At 40.4% G+C, this 19,064-nt stretch overlaps 1 protein-coding gene across 1 annotated transcript in view; it reads right to left on the bottom strand.

Moving 5' to 3' along the window:
* LOC105919946 (envoplakin) overlaps positions 1-17,594 on the bottom strand; it is a 28,607-nt gene extending 11,013 nt beyond the window's left edge. The window contains exons 1-13 of the mRNA XM_036129614.1: positions 17,444-17,594; positions 10,829-10,928; positions 9,786-9,940; positions 9,467-9,590; positions 9,154-9,285; positions 6,065-6,106; positions 5,688-5,849; positions 3,990-4,097; positions 3,813-3,908; positions 3,569-3,679; positions 605-751; positions 299-453; positions 111-208 (exon numbers count right to left, since the gene is read on the bottom strand). Of these exons, the coding sequence (XP_035985507.1) occupies positions 111-208; positions 299-453; positions 605-751; positions 3,569-3,679; positions 3,813-3,908; positions 3,990-4,097; positions 5,688-5,849; positions 6,065-6,106; positions 9,154-9,285; positions 9,467-9,590; positions 9,786-9,940; positions 10,829-10,928; positions 17,444-17,502 (1,489 nt within the window). The 5' untranslated portion in view covers positions 17,503-17,594. The remainder of the gene's footprint in view (positions 1-110; positions 209-298; positions 454-604; positions 752-3,568; positions 3,680-3,812; positions 3,909-3,989; positions 4,098-5,687; positions 5,850-6,064; positions 6,107-9,153; positions 9,286-9,466; positions 9,591-9,785; positions 9,941-10,828; positions 10,929-17,443) is intronic.
* Between the last annotated feature and the right edge of the window lie 1,470 nt (positions 17,595-19,064).

Below are 19,064 nucleotides of genomic sequence, written 5' to 3' on the forward strand. Positions count from 1 at the left end.
GTGAAGAAACAGTGAAGTTATCCTCTGATTGTGTGCATCTGTGGAACCTGAACCATTGCTGACAGATTATACATGTGGATCAGGAAGGTAGAGAAGTGAAAGACAAACACCTGACTGTTGAACTTTAGAGACGTCTGACTTGTGATTCTTCAGGGACGCCTCCAGAGCTGCTCTCCTTTTCTTGATGTCTGCCAGCTCATTGCCCAAACTGTCATGACGAGAACAAAGATTTTGGATTGGGAGAGTAGGACATTTTTTTACACTGTCTTTAAATACAATGCAGCTTCCCATTACTTACAGGTTAACTTTATCAATGGCATCTGGGTCAGGAGGTGGAATCTGGAAGCAAACTCCTGGGAAGGTTTTAGTTGCTCCACTAGATGAAATAACATCCCAGTTCTCATTGTCAGAGAAAGATTTCAGGGTAAATGTTTCCCCTTTCGACAGTGAAGCCTAGCGATGGAAAAATAAGTAAAATTATTGTCAAGATGAGATCTGAAAATAGGAATCAGACTGAACAATGACAGAATGAATCTCAGGCACAGACAATCTTCAGTCCAGTGTGTGTTGTTTCGTGAACATTCGACAAACATGAAGGTTCCACCTGCTCATTTCCCCAGTCACACAGGGCCTCCACCGTTGTGGGTCTGTTGGAGGAAATGCGACGCAGTTTCAGAGGAGAGATGGTTGTACTTCGTCTCTTCAGGTCAGTCAGGAGCTGCTCACAGTTTTGCACACTACTTTCCTCTCCCTGGTGAGAAGCAAAGCCAAAACATTTCCTTATATATCCTGGTTGTTTCATGCATAAGGACTGTTGACTGGATAACAGGTTGCACTTAAAAACAGGATATAACGGCAAATGTAACCATCTGTAAACCATCTGAAGTTCTGTAGCATAGTCTTTAGATCCTCCTGTGACAAAAGGATGGCTTTCTATTCATCGTTAGTTGAAAAGAAGGGGTTGTGGATGGAGAGCAGATGCAAAGAGGAGACAGAGAAAGATGAAGTTCAAACCACCTGTTTCGATGATTATGATGGGCAATGCGAGATCATGCAAGTTGAATGAACTCCAAGCCTTAAAGGGGCCATGACAACAAATGTAATTTTTTATGAGGCTTTGGAGTATTATATGATCTGTTGTACACTAATGAGGCTGTGTAAATGTCAAGAGTGAATACCAAAGCACCTTGAATTTGAATTGAATGTAGATACGATTTTGGATGCCCCCATGCTCCTTTGATTAACACCATTAAAAAATGTTTTTCGCACGCCATAATATAAGACAATAAATATGATCTTTGGACAACCTCTATGTTAAGAGAGGCTTATAGACATCATCATAATGAAAGTCAAATTGCTAGACTCACTTTCTTTTTATTAGCAGAATAAAGATCCTTGGTTATAAAAATGTGTCAGAATGGAAATGTGTTTGAACAAATGTGTTGCATAACAAAAGGGTGGGAATAAATAATGTTGTAATGTTTCCTCCAGTAAATGTTTACTGATTTATCTTCATTGCATACTGATGAGCAGGGGCCATGTAGGGAGTAAAGGTTGGAGGAACCTTCAATTCCTAGTGCCCCTGAGTAACAAGGGGCCCAAAAAAAATTAGATTTTTTTGTCATGGGGCCCAAAATGCCAGGCGGCACCCATGCTGATGAGGTCTCAAGACTTTATAAGCTTTCTAGAGCTATTCAGCCTATGCATGTGTTTCCTGATGTTAAGCTTAGACATATATAACTGACATATTATAGTGTTACAAAGGTTCCAAAAGGCTAAATATACATGTCTGCTATGCAGCAAGCTGTTTGCTTTTCTATTATACCTTGTATCTCACTGTGATCTTACATAACTCCATGTATTTCCTGGCTAGACACCTTTCTGATGCATGATATTTTGTTTTATAGTTATTAGGGTTAGGCACTAGTTATGAGTTATGAGGCCTAAGATCAAATCTGCTTTTCCTTTTTAATAAAAAGTAAATTTAAGTAAAGCACACCAACAGTAGGTCAGTCAATAATGACAATATTATTGCCTCTGCTCTTTCATTTGACCATGCCTCAGAGCTCATCCTGCTGGTAATCCAGTGTGGAGAATCTTCGCCGCCTGCAGCAGCATCCTCATCTTCTGCTGAGGAGCCACAGCCGGCTGCATCAGGCATTACCTTCAGAATCCCCTTCAACATCATCTTCTATTGTAGACTTTGCACTTGGTCATCAGGAATCAGAATCACTGCGTCCAGAAAAGTCTTCTCTGCGCCGACCATACCTAGAGACTTAGATTGATTTTCTACAGGTCCCCCCCCCCCCCCCCCCCTATTATTCAGTGTGCTAAAGTTCCTAGTGTGGGATAGGTGAGGCCTTTGCTTTCTAAGAAGTTTTTGCCATGTTCTAGACAAACAGCAAAGTGTTTCAGCACGTCTCCCCTTACCAGGGCAAGGCGTGTTTCAGTAACAACACAGTCAAAGAGCTGAACATTGAGAAAGGAAAACATTAGAGGAAAGTACATTGCAGTGGAATAGTAGCAGCAGACCAATATATAAGATAAGTTGCACTACAAACTTCAACACTAACATTCAAAGGTAACTCTAAACAAACAGGTTTTTAACCTTGATTTAAAGGAACTCTGGGTTTTAGCAGATTTACAGTCTTCTGGGAGTTTGTTCCACATAAGTGGGGCATACTGCTTTTCCTTTTCTGGTTCTGGGGATGCAAAGTAGATTTGAGTCAGAAGACCTAGCTCAAATCTAGAGGGTCTAGACTCTAGAGGGCTAAAACTCTGACAAGTTGTGGTAGGAATTCTAAACAATAACTGACTTCCTAAACTTATTGAATAAGGAAACGGTGGAGTGATGAAATTCCAGCACTTTTATTGAGTAACAGAGCAGAGATCACATAGATGAAAAGTAATCACACCCCACGGTCCGGCAGCCAGCCTGTCTGCCCTGTTTCTGATTCTCTTGCTTTCCGGGTCTCCCCTAATACTCGACAGTGGCCTTGCAGTGAGACTAAGCAGAAACAGTCTATCCTAGACAATCCTCCTGCACAGCTATGCAGCATTTGGCCTTGGCAATCAGCAGGGCCGTGCTCACATGTCCGAGTGGCGTGAGCCCATGGTGACTTTAGCATAATATTTCAATAACACAAGTCTATAATGCATTTTGGTGCTAAGCCATTCAGTGATTAATAGACTAACAAAAGTATTTCAAAGTCTATTCTCTGAGATACAGGGAGCCAGTGTAAGGACTTTAGAACTGGGGTGATGTGCTCTACTTTCTTAGTCTTAGTGAGGACGCGGGCAGCAGCGTTCTGGATCAGCCGCAGCTATCTGATCGACATTTTTTGGCTGACCTGTGAAAACAATGTTGCAGTAATCAACAAAACAAAACAAATGAATGGGTCATTATCAGGCTTCTGCAGAACCCAATGACATGTTGAGTGGGTCTTTTAACCATTTGAATCCAGTGTAACAAGCAGGCTGTGGCTCAGGGAACTGGAGTTGGAGACCCTAGCTCTCATGTTTTCATCATGTCCATATTTCCCTCTCTACCCTCTCGTTTTTCTCTTACCTCCAGCTGCAGAAGTATCTTTGAGTAACTCTTCTTGCTGATAGACTGGGGGTCCAGGGGTCTGCTTAGTTGAGTCAGTGTTTCTGACAGCTGCTCAGTGTCCATTTGGTACTGGAAATGGTACAAATGCATTCATGTTTGTTGTCTGAGAAAACGTAAACATGTTGGAGCACTACAGAATGTGTTTGCCATGTCGTTGTAGCATCATATCCTCCAGTTACTTCATTTTATGATATTTACCTACCTTTTTGAATTCATCCAAATTTTCCAGATGGGTTTCCTGACAAATGCACAGAATCAGAAACTTCTGCCACTCATTTCTTACTGCCTCCATTTGGGTCTTAAAGTAAAGAATTAAGCTTTGTTTAATTTACATTCAACCTTAACATTTGGTGAATTCTTTAAAGACTGATATTGTTACCTGTATTGCTTCGCTGGCCGGGTGGTTCAGTTCAACGAGCCTCTCACCTTCGTCCTGGAGTCTGTTCACTTCACTCTCGTGGGTCAAAAGACCATTGTTCTTGAAATTCTGATTGGGAAGAATTCAAACCTTTTATGTGTACGGTCACCACATTATGCTCATTTAGTAATTTTGAATCTTAATTTGTAGAACTAACAAAGTGTCCACATAGTAATGTTAAAGACACTTTTCTTTTTCTCATTTTGGAAACAGTTCCTCCCGCTTTAATTTTATGTCTTAGCTCAGGTTTATAAGAGCTGTCTGCTGAACCTTCTTTGCTCTAATTTCTTTGAGATGTGCCACATTAGGCTGTTATTTTGTAAAGATTTTATAATGTTGATGAAAATAATGTGAAAATGAAATGTCTAAACACCCTGTTTTTTTTCCCCCACTTAATATCAAATCAAGTCAAATTTATTTATATAGCACATTTAAGGACAACTGCCATTAGCCAAAGTGCTGCACATAAAAGCAACAAATTACAACACTAATTCATATGTCAAAACAATTAAAAACACAAATATGACAAAATAAAACCAAAAAGGGAGCCAAAAAAATCAACTCTTACGCTGTATAAAAAGCCAGTGAGTACAAACCTGCTTTAAAACGAGACCTGAAAACAACAAGACTTGAAGCCGGTCTAATGTGAGAGGGCAGCTGATTACAAAGTTTAGGAGCTACAAATGAAAATGCCCGATCACCTCTGTGGACAGGCCTGGACCTTAGGACAATTAAACATAAATGAGCATTATGGGATCTAGAGGGCACAAAAGGCTGCAGGAGGTCAGACAGGTATACACAAATCTGCCCATTCTGGGACTTACAGGCCAACAATAAAACTTTAACCAGTGAGGAGAAGCAAGCGCTGAGGGGGCATTAATGAAAGTGTTAATCACCCGTTCAAAATTATTCAAAGACTAAAAACAGTTGCACTTTGAATAAGAGTCCTGATTTTAAAAAGGATCTTTTGATTACGAAGCTAATCTGTTTCTCAAGAGTAAAATTTCAATGACGTTTCACCCAAAGACGTTTAACGTGAAACTTTACAAACTGCTCTAGGCTAGATCAGGAGAAGAAGCACTACAATTTCCACTGGGACCAAAAATCATAACTTTAGTTCTTTTTTGTTGAAGTTTAGAAAATGTTAACCCATCTACGTTTTTACCAAGATAAAGTTGTAAATGACATGTACTTGTGTAGTGCTTTCTCAAGTCCAGAGGGACTTCAGTCATTCACATTCTGACAGTGGTAACTTATATGGTTAGCTACATTCATAGCCACAGCTGCCCTGGGAGAGACTGAAAGAAGTAAAGATGCTGTCAGACAAATAAGACCTGAACCAGTCCAGTGTGGAACCTTAAAAAAACACATAGGTCTAATCGTCAGATCAAAATATTGTGGTCAGCTGTATAAAAGGCAGCTGTTAAATCTAAAAGCAAGAGATTAGCTGAACCTCCTGCATCTGTAGCTAATGAAAGTTATTTTTTTAACTTTTAAAAGTGCAATTTCAGTGCAGTGATGAGTTTTGAAACCTGACTGAAACATTTCAAGAATGTTGTGACCCTTTATAAAAGACTGCAGCTGTACAAAAACTGCATTTTAGCAGAGTAAAGATAGATTAAGAGCAAATCTTGCTTTCCGCATCACATTAGTGCTGACCTCATACTGTCTACGAATATGAAGTGGATCCTCCATGTGATCGCTCCAGTCCTGCTTCTTGATCTTGTCCTGCTCTTCTCCCAGGAAGTTTAACTCCTTGTTGCAGCCTTGCATGTACTCATAGAGGCTCCTCAAGTAGTGTCGGCGCCACTTGGAATTGTCCTTGAAGAGAAAAACAATAAAACCAAAATGAAACCTCAAAAGTTAAGCTGTTTTTTTGTTTGGTTTTTTTTTTAAATAAAAGAGCAGACTGAAAAGCTCACAAACTTATACGGAAAAATTATTCACAAACGGAAAAATTATTCCCAAACATTCTCTGGCAAACCTAAAGTATCAAGTAAAACCAAAACACTCTTTCTATGAGCTAAACAACTTACCAGCAGGTTGTTGTATTGTTTCTTAAAGACAGCGTATTTCTCCTGAAAGACAAGTCAGTTACATGTAGTGTAAGTTGTCCATTCTAAGATACTGATTTGATGATGATGAAGAACAGGAAACAGATTTTATGTGGACAAATGTATTTAAACCCCTGGCAGTGTTGGGAGTAACGGTGTTAGAAAATAACAGCAGTAGTAATGGCATTATTTTTTCAGTAACAGTGTAATCTCATTTATTACTTTTCTCATTTCAGGAACGCCATTATGTCACTTATGTGGTGCGCGTTACTACGATTTGATCAATTGAAGCAACTTGTTTTAAAAGCAAACTGTCCGCTGTCTGCTATGTTTTTGTTGTTACGGCAGTTTGAGCGCAGACTGCTGTAACCTAGAATGGGTCATGTGACCTAGCGCTCCTATGACCCATGACCCATCAGTGACGGTTCCGACCATCACAAGTTACATATGCGAGTTTTTGAAAAGTTAAGAAATTAAGCTTAACTTTTCAAAAAGCTTAACTTCAAAAAGTTCAGGAGCTGGCCTTCTATATAAGCTTGTTGAGCTACTTTAAGTCCATTGCTCTTTTGCTGTTACCTAACAGATGATGGCTGAGGAGATCACGCTCTCTACAACAGTCTTATACAAGATCTGCAGCAACTTGCTGCAAACACTGAGGGGCCTAGACTTCCTCAGGAAGTCTGCTCTGTCCCTTGTTGTAGGCAACTTCACAATTGTGTCTCTAATCCAGTCTGTTGTCCAGGTGAACACTGAGTTATTTATACTCCTCCACCACCTCCACTATTACCATCTTCTTCCAGGATGGTAATAGTGTTGAACTTATTTCTGTTTTTCCAGACATTTAGAGTAATCTCCCTTGTTTTATTCAAGTTCAGGATTATATGATTGTTTCCACTAGCAGTCCACCAGCTCTCGGTACTCAGCTTCCTGTTTATCTCTGATGCATCCAACAACTGCAGAATCATCTGAGTATTTCTACAGTTAACAGGAGTCTGTCTTGAATTGGAAGTCTAAGGTGTAAAGAGCAAAAAAGAACGGTGAGAGAACAGTCCCCTGTGGTGCTCCTGTGCTGCTGACCACCTGGTTAGACACAAAGTCCTTCAGTCTCACAAACTGTGGTCTGTTTGTCAGGTAGTCTCTGATCCAGGGGATTGTTGTGGGCTCCACTTGAGTTTTCTGGATTTTCTGACAAAGCGACTGAATTGTATTAAACGGACTGGATAAATCAAACACAATGATCCTCACAGTGCTATTGAAGCAGGTGTATGGTGGCACCCTCAACAGGGGGTCCTGATAGCTGCTTGTCTGTTACTCAGATTGGTCAACAGGAGTCTATGACCTTCATGGTGTGGGATGTCAGGGCAACAGGTCTAAAGGACTGATGGATGAGCTTTCTTCAGTACTGCAACAATGCAGGAGACCTCCCACAACACTGGGATTCTATAGCACCTCTTCAACCTTAGTTTGACCAAGGAGTAGGTTCCAGAGAGCTACTTTCCAAAAGCCCTCGTGAGTCTGGGGTCCACATAGTCTAGACGTGCTTTTTTATTCTGGTTCAATCTCTCCAGCTGACTCTCCACCTGACTTCTAGAGACACAGAAGTGCACAGAAGCAAAAGGCTCCATGGCTAAGGTGGAAGATAAAACATCTGAAGTGTGACATGGAAGCTTTGAGTCAAAGGAAGGTGGGGTTTGTTTGTTTCCCTGTGGGCAGCTTCTTTCTGCAAATCTCCTTTCTAACCCTTATCTTGACTTTAGGTTGCTCCTGTATACTCAGTAATGTGTGTGTGTGTGTGTGTGTGTGTGTGTGTGTGTGTGTGTGTGTGTGTGTGTGTGTGTGTGTGTGTGTGTGTGTGTGTGTGTGTGTGTGTGTGTGTGTGTGTGTGTGCACTGCATAGATTGATAACAAAAAAGCCTATGATTCAATGCCACACACAAGGATCCTGGAATGCCTGAAGCTGTGTAATGAGAGACATGAGAGTGACATGAAAGACGGAAAATATGTGACATGACCGTTCAGACAGCGGACGCTTTGAAATAATTCTGATACTTCCACATATGGGAGTGGCACAAATTGGATATTTTGGGTGTGAAAAGATCGGAATTGGGCCTTTCACACTGCCACAAATAAGATTGATATGGGCAAAAAGATTGGACAGACTAAATTAAAATTTTCTGCACTCCAAGTACACAACAAAATATATTTAAGGGCTGAAAATGTGGATTTTGCATGATATATCACTTTTAAATCCAGTGCAACCAATCGTCTTTAGAAGTCATGTAAACGGTAAATGGTTTGTTCTTATATAGTGCTTTACACTACAGTCAGTCATTCACCCATTCATTCACACATTCACACCCTGACGGTGGTGAGCTATGTTAGTAGCCACAGCTGCCCTGGGGCAGACTGACAGAGGCGAGGCTGCCATACATCAGCACCACCAGGACCTCTGACCACCGCCAGCAGGCAATGCGGGTGAAGTGTCTTGCTCAAGGACACAACGACTGAGACAGTCAGAGCGGGGGATTGAGCAAGCGACAGGAGGACTTCCCTAACTCTTACACCATCATCGCCCAAAAATATATAAGTGAACAAAGTCCAGCTGAGGTGTGTTAGAAACCATTAGTGAACAAACAGTATTCAAATGACCAAGTCAGCAAAAAAAGTTGTTGAGAAGTTTAAAATTAGGGTTAGGTTATTGAGACTAGGCAATGAGAGGGACATTCATAGAGGCAGTCAAGAGGTCCATGGTAACTCTGAAAGAGCTGCAGAAATCTACATTTCAAGTGGGAAAACCTGTTAATAGAATCCACAAATCTGACTCTTATGGAAGAGCAGCCTGAATAATTCTGTTATTAAAATAAAGTCACAAGAAGTTTTCACAAGCTATTTAAGGCAAGTTGCTGTGTTAAAATAGTCCATTCAAGAGATTTAAGTCCATGCTTTGTGCTGGCCTATCATATAGGTTTTGTGGCTGTAATGAAGCAAAATGTGAAAAAGTTCAAGATGTATGAATACTTTGCCAGGCAGTGGAAGTGTGTTTTAACCTAAAAAAAAAAAAGCATGCTGACCTTACTGCCAGCAGAGCTGACACAAAGCTGGGTGCTGTAAGCTTTGATCTCTTTATGCAGGATGTTGTGAGCAGCAATCTGCTTCTCCAAGTCCGCCATGGTGGGGCCGTACTCCTCTACATTCAACTGTTTCTGAGAGAAAAGACATAAGAGAAGTGCAGTTGTTAAAACTGTTGAAACTTAGATGCCTCTGGCACAGGCTGGCCTCAGCATCTCAATGGCAGCTTTTTAAAACTTAAACAACCCCATCAGACGGCAGTATTCAAGGGGATTTGATTGTGAAATGCTCAGATGGTTTTTTTTTTTTACTTACTTGCTTCTGATTCAAAATAGGCCCCCAGTTGATTCTGGGCATCAATGACACGTCATCAATCTGGTCGTAGATCTCTCTGTAGAAGGAGCAGTCCTTCAGCCATCGCTCGTGAAGGTGGATGATACTACAAACGTACACAGCCAGAAGAGTAAACTGTAAATTAATTGATGTGATTTGACCTTATTTGTGCCACACATGCTTCTGTGTGAACTTGTAGATCTTTGTAAAGGCCAATAAAGGAGGAAGCCATATGTTAATACATCGGTTCCGGTCATTAAACAGGAACTCAGTTCGTTGTGTGTTTATCCAGTGATCTCACTCGTTCTCAATCTCTTTGGCTTGGGGGTGTTTGAGCTTTTTGGCTTTATCGACATCCAGAAACAGGTCCTTCAGGAGGTTCTCTGCCTCGGTCAGTTTGGCTGATACGTCATTTTGATGTTCAAAGGGCAGGTCATTCTTTTCATGTTCAGCATCCTGGTAAAAGCACAAAACAGATGAGTGGATGGTTTATTCTGGTGACAGATCTTAAGGTGTATATCTTGTTTCCTCATCCTGGTATCATTAAAAAAACAGACATGACTATACTAAGTTTTCTGAATTTTATTGTGCAGCAGAGGTCATGGGTAAGCACATGTCGGGCTCTGATAACATTCAGGCTGTTCACCAAAGAAACTGATTAATGCCTTTGTTAAATTTTCTAAGTGTTGGACGTTTAAGTAAAGTGGATTACAGTGACCACGACCCTGGTCATCTGGGCCCACTGTTCTGCATGTCAAGCCAGACAACACCTAAAACATGTTAGACGGTGGGCCCTGAGGACCAGGGCTGAAAAACTCTGGGTTACAAGCAACAGCATAAATCTTTGGTTTTCTTCTACTTTATGGGAATTATGCAGTTACCAGTTGACTGACAAAAGTGGTCAATAACTGACCAAGCACGGTCATGTGTTTTACATTTCAATTTGTCTGTAAAAAATATTTGTGATAAGTATGTTTTAATAAAGCTGCCAGAACCAATAATTAGTCTGAGTGAAAACCCAAAGAGAAGAGGTAGCAATAGTCAAGTTATACATCTCAACCTCCACAACAAATTTTGTTTGGAACCAATACAATGCAAATGTTCTTCAAGGAAAACTTGCTCATATTATTACAGTCTTTATTAGTGAATCTGCTAAATTACATCATGAAATTCTTTCTACTGGTGTTCATTGGGCTCATGGTGAGCTGTGTTAGGTCTCAACTCCAGATCTCTGGATACATCTATGTGAAACACAGTGAGGTCTAAAAAATGAAATCTCAAAAAGGACTGTCAGATGCTTTTCTATGCAACCATGTGTGTAGTAATGCATTCTAATATTCTCACCACAGCCAGCTTCTCTTCTGACTTCAGGATGTGTTTCTCTACCTGGTCGGCATTCGTTTGCATCTTGGCGATCAGCAGAGCCAAGCTGCTGGCCTGGGACCTGCAGGCAGTAAGTAACAGGTTCAAATGAAAACTGAGAAATTTAGTATTTCCATTTTAAGACTCCAAAATGATCTGTCTGAGCTTAGTCAAAGTAACGGCATGCTAAAAAGGCCACTACTTTGGTGATAAAAAATTAAAGGTTTATTTACACTACATGCAGATAACCCATAAAACCGCTTTTTGTATTCTTTTGATCCATTGTATATATGAAGATTCACTGTATATAACTGAATGCACCTTCCCTACTCTGCACCTTCTTGTATGAGCCGATGTGGCAAGTGAATTTCTCCATTGTGAGATCAATAAAGCCTATCTTATCTTATCTCTTATCTTTGTAGTGTTAAAATGTTATCTATTCTTTCACTTTTTTAACATGAAATGCAAAAGAAAGTTGTTATTGAATATCTGTCTGTCTTTTGTTTAAAGGATAAAATGGATAGAGACACAGTAAATAGAGAAGACATGTAAATGTCTGCAAAGAGCAATTCTGGTTTAAATTCTAGAATAAATTAAGACATCCAAACATTCATTATTACTTACAATAGTTGTGACATCATGGTTAAAACGTTTGCCCTGTTTAAACCTCAGACCTTAACTTGGTGTGCTCCTGACGGCTAAGGCAAGGCAAGGCAAGGCAAGTTTATTTATGTAGCACTTTCCAGTAGCAAGACGATTTAAAGTGCTGAGGTAAGAGTGAACATCTTGTTGAGATCAAAATGGCTGCCTGAGTCCTTCAGATTGTTGCAGTTTATAAGTTTGGCTTATGATAAATTGAAATGTATTATTTCCAAGTAAGTTCTGAAAAGCAGATTGCAAGATGTTATGGAAAGACTTCAAATATAAAAATGTAATGACAGGACCTACAGTCAGATGTACAATAAGAAAGAAACAGTCCATATTTTACTTTCACGGGCAATGTGCAAAAAGGAAACATTTACTCTTTAGAAAAAGCCCAAAAGCCAGACCAAGGTTTGCCAGAGAGAACATAGACAAAGACCAGAACAAACTGAATACTGTTCTTTGGACACATGAGTCTAAATTTTTATGATTTGACCCTCAGAACAGAACAATTGCTTAACATAAACCAAACACGGCATCGTAGGAAAACAACCTCTTATCAACCACCAAACCTGGAGATGGAAGTGTCATGGTTTGGGCATGATGTGCAACAGCAAGACCTGACCAGCTCCTCATTATAGAACCCATTATGAATCAGGATGGTGGAACAAATATAGAATTCATAGAATTATACAATGAATGAGCGGGTGTTTGAGAGGAAACTACGAGACCATCTGTGAAACAATTTTAAGCTGAAGAAATGTGACCCAAAACATACCAGTAAATTCATTAAGGACAGGCTGAGAACTAAGAAATGGGAAGATCTGGGCAGAATCAAAGCCCAGATGTTGATCTCTCTGAGAAGATGTGGGATCCCTTCCAGCAGGACGAACACGAGGGAAACTCCTCAACAATCTCATAGCTGAAAGTGAGGAATGGGACAAATCTTTAGACCCATGTCAGACAACTGTACATGGTTACAAAAAAACATGTTGCTAAAGTTATTTTAAGCCAAAGGAGGTAACACTAGTTATTAGAAGATAGGAGTTTTATCATCTTTACACATGACTGTGTAAACATTTTCCTAATATACCCCTTTTACATCATTTTTTCAGGGTCATCCCAGGTTTTCCCACCCTATTCAGGAGTAGGGTTGAACAGAGTGGACTAGAGTGGAGGCTTGACAGGAACACACTGCTGTTCACTGATTGGCCAACAGAGAGGACAGACGGGAGTGTCCGGGAAAAAGTTTAACTATTTATAAACCATGAACCACTCCTAAAGGAAAAAAAAAGGTAAGATAAAGGACACTTCAGCTTTTTATATGCAGACGGACAGGCTGTATTCAATAACTTAAATCAGAGGACTGCATTCAGCAAGGCTTTCTCTCATTTTACACACACTAAAGACTGCTTAGTCAAAAAATGTGTTCATGGCCTCTGATTGAACCACCATGTGTGGCAGCTCTCTGCCTTCAGAGAGCTACGGTAGAACACTCGGCTGAATCTGTGCAGGGTGAATATCCAATACACAACCTATTAAATAATAGGAAAAGCGGCTTATGTGGTTCATATTTGCAACACATATACACCCCACTGGCTGGCTACACATGAAACTGAAAAAAAGGTAAAAGTTTTGATAGTCTGAACTGCTCTCATTGTTTGTGCACAGAAATCAATAAATCATCAACAAATCTAAAGTTCACCACTGACTCGCCTTTCCTGAATTTAAAACATTTTTTTTTTATATAAAATGGTGATTAAATTGTATGTATTTTTTGTTTGTCTGTTTCTGGTTTAATCTTAGAGTTTGAACAAGAGAACCAAACAAAAAACGAAAAAAAGTTAAGCTGATATGATTCGGATTTAAAAATAGGAAGAGTAAATTTAGTAAAACGTGAGAAAGGTTTAGACTCTATGTTCTTTTACCAACACAGATGTTTCAAGAAAGCTTAAAGGCATGATATTATTCACCTTTAATCTGCATTAAGTATAAAATATAGTGATGCATGAGCTTGCTTTATGCATGAAATAAAAAAGCTGCATTCTGCTCTCTGACTAATCCACTGAACACCTTTCCAACAGTTGACCTTCATACCAAAGCAAGTATAAACAAAGAGAATCAGAGGCGTTCCCAAACCAAAAAGGATACATAATCCTTTCAAATGGTTTTAGGTCTTCCCCAGGGTCTTCTCATAGCCACATGTCCAAGGAGGAGCAGTTAGAAGCAATGTTGATCTGCAGACTGATCCACCTCAGTAATTTCAGTGCATAGGAGCAGCAGCTCTACTCAGAGTCTGACACAGATGACTCCGCCTAAATCAGCCCAATGACGTATGGGGAGCTTGTAAGGAAAACTGCAGAACACTTCCAGTCCAGTGGGTGGCGGCAAGAAGAAACCATAGGTCAAACAGACAAAGGCAGAAACTGTATCTATGTCCTGCCCCTCATCCACAGAACAAGAAGTAGAACATACAACTGGCTTTGTGGATGGCGTTGCACCTCATTACCACTTTTACACCAGCCCTACCCTATTTTGCCCACTTGGCTCGGCACTGCCAGGCTCCGCTCTAAACTATCAATAAGCTAAGCACCTGGGGATTGTGACATGAATAACTGACCTCATGCAAGTAGCTACATAAAACAAAAAACATGTTCCACATTTTATTTTCTTCCACCTCTGCATGGAATAAAACACATAACATTTAGAATTAGACCACGTTCTGTTCACCTCATTGTTTCAATTGAATATTGTAACGGTCTGTCTTGTAACAACGTGTAAATAAAAACTTGTTAAACTAGCTACATTTTTTGGGCAGATTTGACCTTTTTTTGTTGATGGTAACAAGTATTCTATATTGAATAAGCATCAAAGTGATACGCGCGCTGCATGGTGTTTGAGAGAGCTGAGACTAGGAAGAGGGAAAAGAGAGACCAGAGAGAGTAATAGCAGACAGAGAAGAAGAGCCTCTTCTAAATCCATGAAATGCAACTCTGTAAGAGGAAATATTTGAAACAATTATGCACGACCAGAGTGAAAGCAAACACTCTCCCCTTCTTCCAAAGGCTTTGGTGTCCTTATCTAGAAGTGTCTATTTCTCTAGAGGTTTGCCAGAGCTTTATAGAGGTCAACAAAAAGTAATTATGTTTATCTTTCCTGAGTTCTTTAAAAGCTTGTCATTTACCTTTCTTCAAGCACTAAAGTTCTGGCCCATTTGGACCTTCAGAACCACAATCAGTTGAGTCAGAGTATTCCATACAAAATAAAAACCAAAGAATAGGCTTGATGACTAACACAGGCAGTGTGGTCAACCTTGTGACCACGGTGCCTGAAAGAAGGAACCACATCAAAGGCTCCGGAGAAGATCCAGTCAAATTTCCAAGTCCTCTCACAGAATGAGTGGAAAAACTACCTGAAAAGGCATGAATTGAATACAATAGATTCCTATTATATGTTCCCAATTAATCCTCTTGACTTGTTTGGGTTTCCTGGGTATTTTCATCAGGCTTATGTTCCTACCTGCCAACAGATCCAACTCAGCAGTTTTCTCTCTCACCTTTAAGCTGAATGTCATAAAGATTCAGTCACCTGTCTGGTGGGCATCAAACGTTGAATTGTGGATCATAGAGAACAAAGTAACATGGTCACCAATGACAAGCACCAAAGTCCAACTCTAGGACACTCCTCTGATACATTGTGATCTGACAGAGCTGGGTAACTTAGCTATGAGAATAAAAAAAATATCTGGAAAACACTGACACCCCTTTGAGGATACACCCTGAGATTCTGAGGAGACCAAGGAATCTAAACCATTGTTTGGGTGCCTAAGCAAGCAACCATCACATCCTCCCCTCCTGTATCAGCAATTTGCAGGCAGTCTTCCTCCCATCACTCTCCAGGGAACACTGACACTAGGCTGGATATTTTAAACCAGGGTTGCCCAAGTCCTTTACTTGATATCCGTTATCCTGGAACTCCAACACCCCTGAACAAAATGGCTGCATTCCCTTCTCAGCAGTCAGCTCTGCAGAAGCCTGGTAATGAGCCATTCATTAGATTTAGGTCTGTTAAAGATGTATCTATAAATGGCAGGGTGGTATCCACTGATGTTCATCTCTCAGGTCAGCTCAGGAAAACAAGAGTCCAGCAACTTCACTAAGAGCGTATTTTAAACTGTTACACATAATTGTATGTACAAGGCAATGGCAACGAGGCATATGGAAAGGGCATTTAGTTGCACCTTTGAGTAACATAACAAACAGGTTCAGGAAACTCATTTCTAACTGTGAAAAAAAATCAAACATTTAGATTTAAGCCTGTGAAGCTGTGATGAGCAAAAGCATCTATAGGGTTTGACTGTTTATGACAGTGACACAGTCAAATGCTCAGTTTGTTGACTGATGTCACCCCCATTTGACCCTCATCTACCCTCATGAAGAGACATCATTAATGGATTTCTTTTGCAGATTTTGCATAACAATGATTGCAGTTGTGTCATTTCAGTTTTTTTTTTACCTTTTTGAAAAATATGTAATCATTTTAAACTTCAATGATTACAACTGTCAGATTAAAGAGCAAAATAAGCATGCGTTGTAAAATGTGTGAATGTTTCTTCCTCGGTGTGTGCACATTTCGTGTCTGATATGTGTTTGAATATAATTGAAAAATACACTTGTGAATTCTGATTAGTGGTAAAATGACAGGCAGTACAAACAGCTCCTGTTTACCAGCCAAATTGCCTCCAACCTCAACAGGTTTTCCTATGAAATTGGTTAGAGATATATGGAGAGCAGCTAATGGTAATGATCCAGAGACCAACTCCACCTTACTCCTGCCTTCTTATCCTTACAGTAATCTTAGCTGAAGTCTTTGTACCAGGAAAGTTGCTTATGCTGTAGGGAGTTTCCTGAGTGTGCAAGCATATCCACTGACTCACGCTGAGTGCAAATAACAGTAACACACACAAAGATCTGCACTCGACTTGTTTCCATATAAAAAGAGAAAGTCACAAAAGGTGGGGCTGGAAATGATAGATGAGACAGCAGTAAAATACATATATACCAATAAAAAGACAAGAATGGTTACAATGATGGAAACAAGAATTAGCCAGGTGATCACTTACAGATGGCTCAGCCCTTATCATATAGCAGCAGGCAGCATATGCGGGGCAGGTAATGTGGGGGATCGAAATCTTTTTATTATTTTTTTCAAATCAGAGAAGAACATATGTGCTGATTATTTGTGTTTCTGGTATCATTTTGAGCCACATTGTGTTTGCTCAAAATGATACCATCCTTATAATCTGTAACCCGACTAAGCACATGTTGCACCTTTATTTTGGTGACAGTTCAGAATCAGAGTCATTTTTAGGGTCCCTCAGAAATTCCCTGGGGAAATGAGTTTTGCTGTGCAGGGTAAAAGACAAAATACATTTACAACAATCCCAACAATAGTAGCCATCAATAAAATGAATAATAAAAAACATTATCCAGTCAGTGCAGAAAAATCTACTATTATCAGTCAAGTACAGTTGGCTCATTCTAATTGCTGTAGTGTAAAGGAACATTTATACCTATTACCTTTGGCCCTCGGGAACGTGAATTACCTCCCAGAGGGACGAAGCACAAACTCCTCTGAGAGTGAGTGATCAGGGCTGTGCCTTTGTCGAGACTCATCTCAGGCTCTGAATTTCTCCATCCCAGAAGACTAACTTCACATTAAAGTCAGTGTAACACACTTTCTTTAACGTTTATTCCAACGTGGCTTTATGTAACTGGAGAGGAGGCACGGTTTCAAACGTTTGAAAGAAGCCAGCCACTCATGAAACATGAAACACACTCTGATTCTGGAAAATCAGCCGGAATGAGACGACGGACCAGAACACATGCATATACAGTACTCGAGATAGATGATCTTCCTCTAGATAACTGATAATTAACTAGAGGAAAAACTCACTTGGTGATCTTGCTAGAGCCCTTCGGCGAGCCGTCCTTGATCTCTTTCGGCTTTAACATCGTGGATGAGGTGAATATCCCACAAAACCTTCACTCTCTCAGTTGTACAGCTTGTTTGTCTCTGCCTACCTCACTGGCTCCCACTTTATCTCTCCTCTGTCTTTGGTTCTTCTTAAACACACACAAACAGTCTGACACATGAGCCAGTATAGCTCTAAACACTGCTGACTCCTCCCAGACAGGGTAACAGGTGTGTTAACACCCAGATATCCTCCTTGTGGAGGCAGACCAGACTGACCTGTTCTTCACACTGCCCTTCTGTTTCCCCTACTCCTCCTTGTTTTCCCCTCATAGGGTCCATGACTGTCTGCTGCAGACCGGCGTTCTCAAACTACCTGCCCAGCTTCCTGTTTACAGGGAAAATAAAGTCAGGGAAGTTATTTCAATTAATCAAGTTTATTTTGTGACACTTTTTTCTTCAGTCTATAATCAGCCATCCCTTGATTTGGTGAATAAAAAAAAGATTAGTTTCAGTTTTAGAACCAAAGAATGAGAAAAACAAATGCATACCACAGGAACTCTGAATTCAAAAAGCAAACAACAAAATGAAGACTTCAAAAAGAAGTGGTGTGAAATGCTGAATAAATGCTCCATGGATCTCATGCTGTTGATCTCTGAAGAGGTCTCATGTCAAAAGAAGGATGCATTGAAAGACTTTTCCAATCACTAAGCACTTATGAGAGAGAAGTTGAGTGATGGTTTCAATAATGTTATTGACTCTGTCAAATGTACACTCAAGTCATATGAAGCTGGCCCAATGGCAATTAAAATACGAAAATACAAGTGAAACACCCAGGACTACATTCAAGACAAAGTCTACAAGTGGGCCCGGGTAGAAGACCCTCAACATTTATCCATCAGCAGCCACCAGAGCCAGTGATTTTTCTAGCAACTCTGTTTTCAAAGGAAGCATCCACCAACATTCAGCAGGCAGAGGTCTTAATTAAAAAAAAAGACCAACAATGTGGAAAAAAACGAGGAGGGGTAGAGGAGATCCAAACCCCACCTGGAACAGGCCTTACCTGCCAGCAGGGGAGAAGCCTGTGATCAACACGTTATGTATTCAGAAAAAAGACATTCAAAAATGACATCTCTGTGAGAGCTGCAGGCCTGTATAAACTCTGACCAATCACTGCTATTCAGACTGAAGGGTAGGGGATTGCCCTCACCACTCTCTGTCCCTTGAGTTCCGGGGGAATCACCTTATCTATTGGTTGTCCCACTTCATCCCAGTCATTCTGACACGCTCACGAAACACCAGTGTGTGTGCTTATTTCTTGTTAGTTTCCACCTGCTGCCTGCACATGCGCACTTCCAGTGTTTCTGTATCCAGTTAGCTTAGCGGTTAGCTTCGGTGTCCGCCATTCATTGTAGCTCCGCTGCTCACACTGTAGACTTGGAACATGGCAGAGAGTCGCAAGAAGCAAACCACGTACACGTTTATGAGAAGAGGAAGGCCTCAGCAGAAAGAAATGAGACCAGAGTGGATTTGGGAGATTGTTTTTTCACACGATACCCCTGAGCAGAGGAAGAGCAGGTAAGATGGTGTTTGCGCAGTTATT

The sequence above is a fragment of the Fundulus heteroclitus genome, unplaced genomic scaffold (genome assembly GCF_011125445.2).
Source record: "Fundulus heteroclitus isolate FHET01 unplaced genomic scaffold, MU-UCD_Fhet_4.1 scaffold_192, whole genome shotgun sequence".
Lineage (NCBI taxonomy): Eukaryota > Metazoa > Chordata > Actinopteri > Cyprinodontiformes > Fundulidae > Fundulus > Fundulus heteroclitus.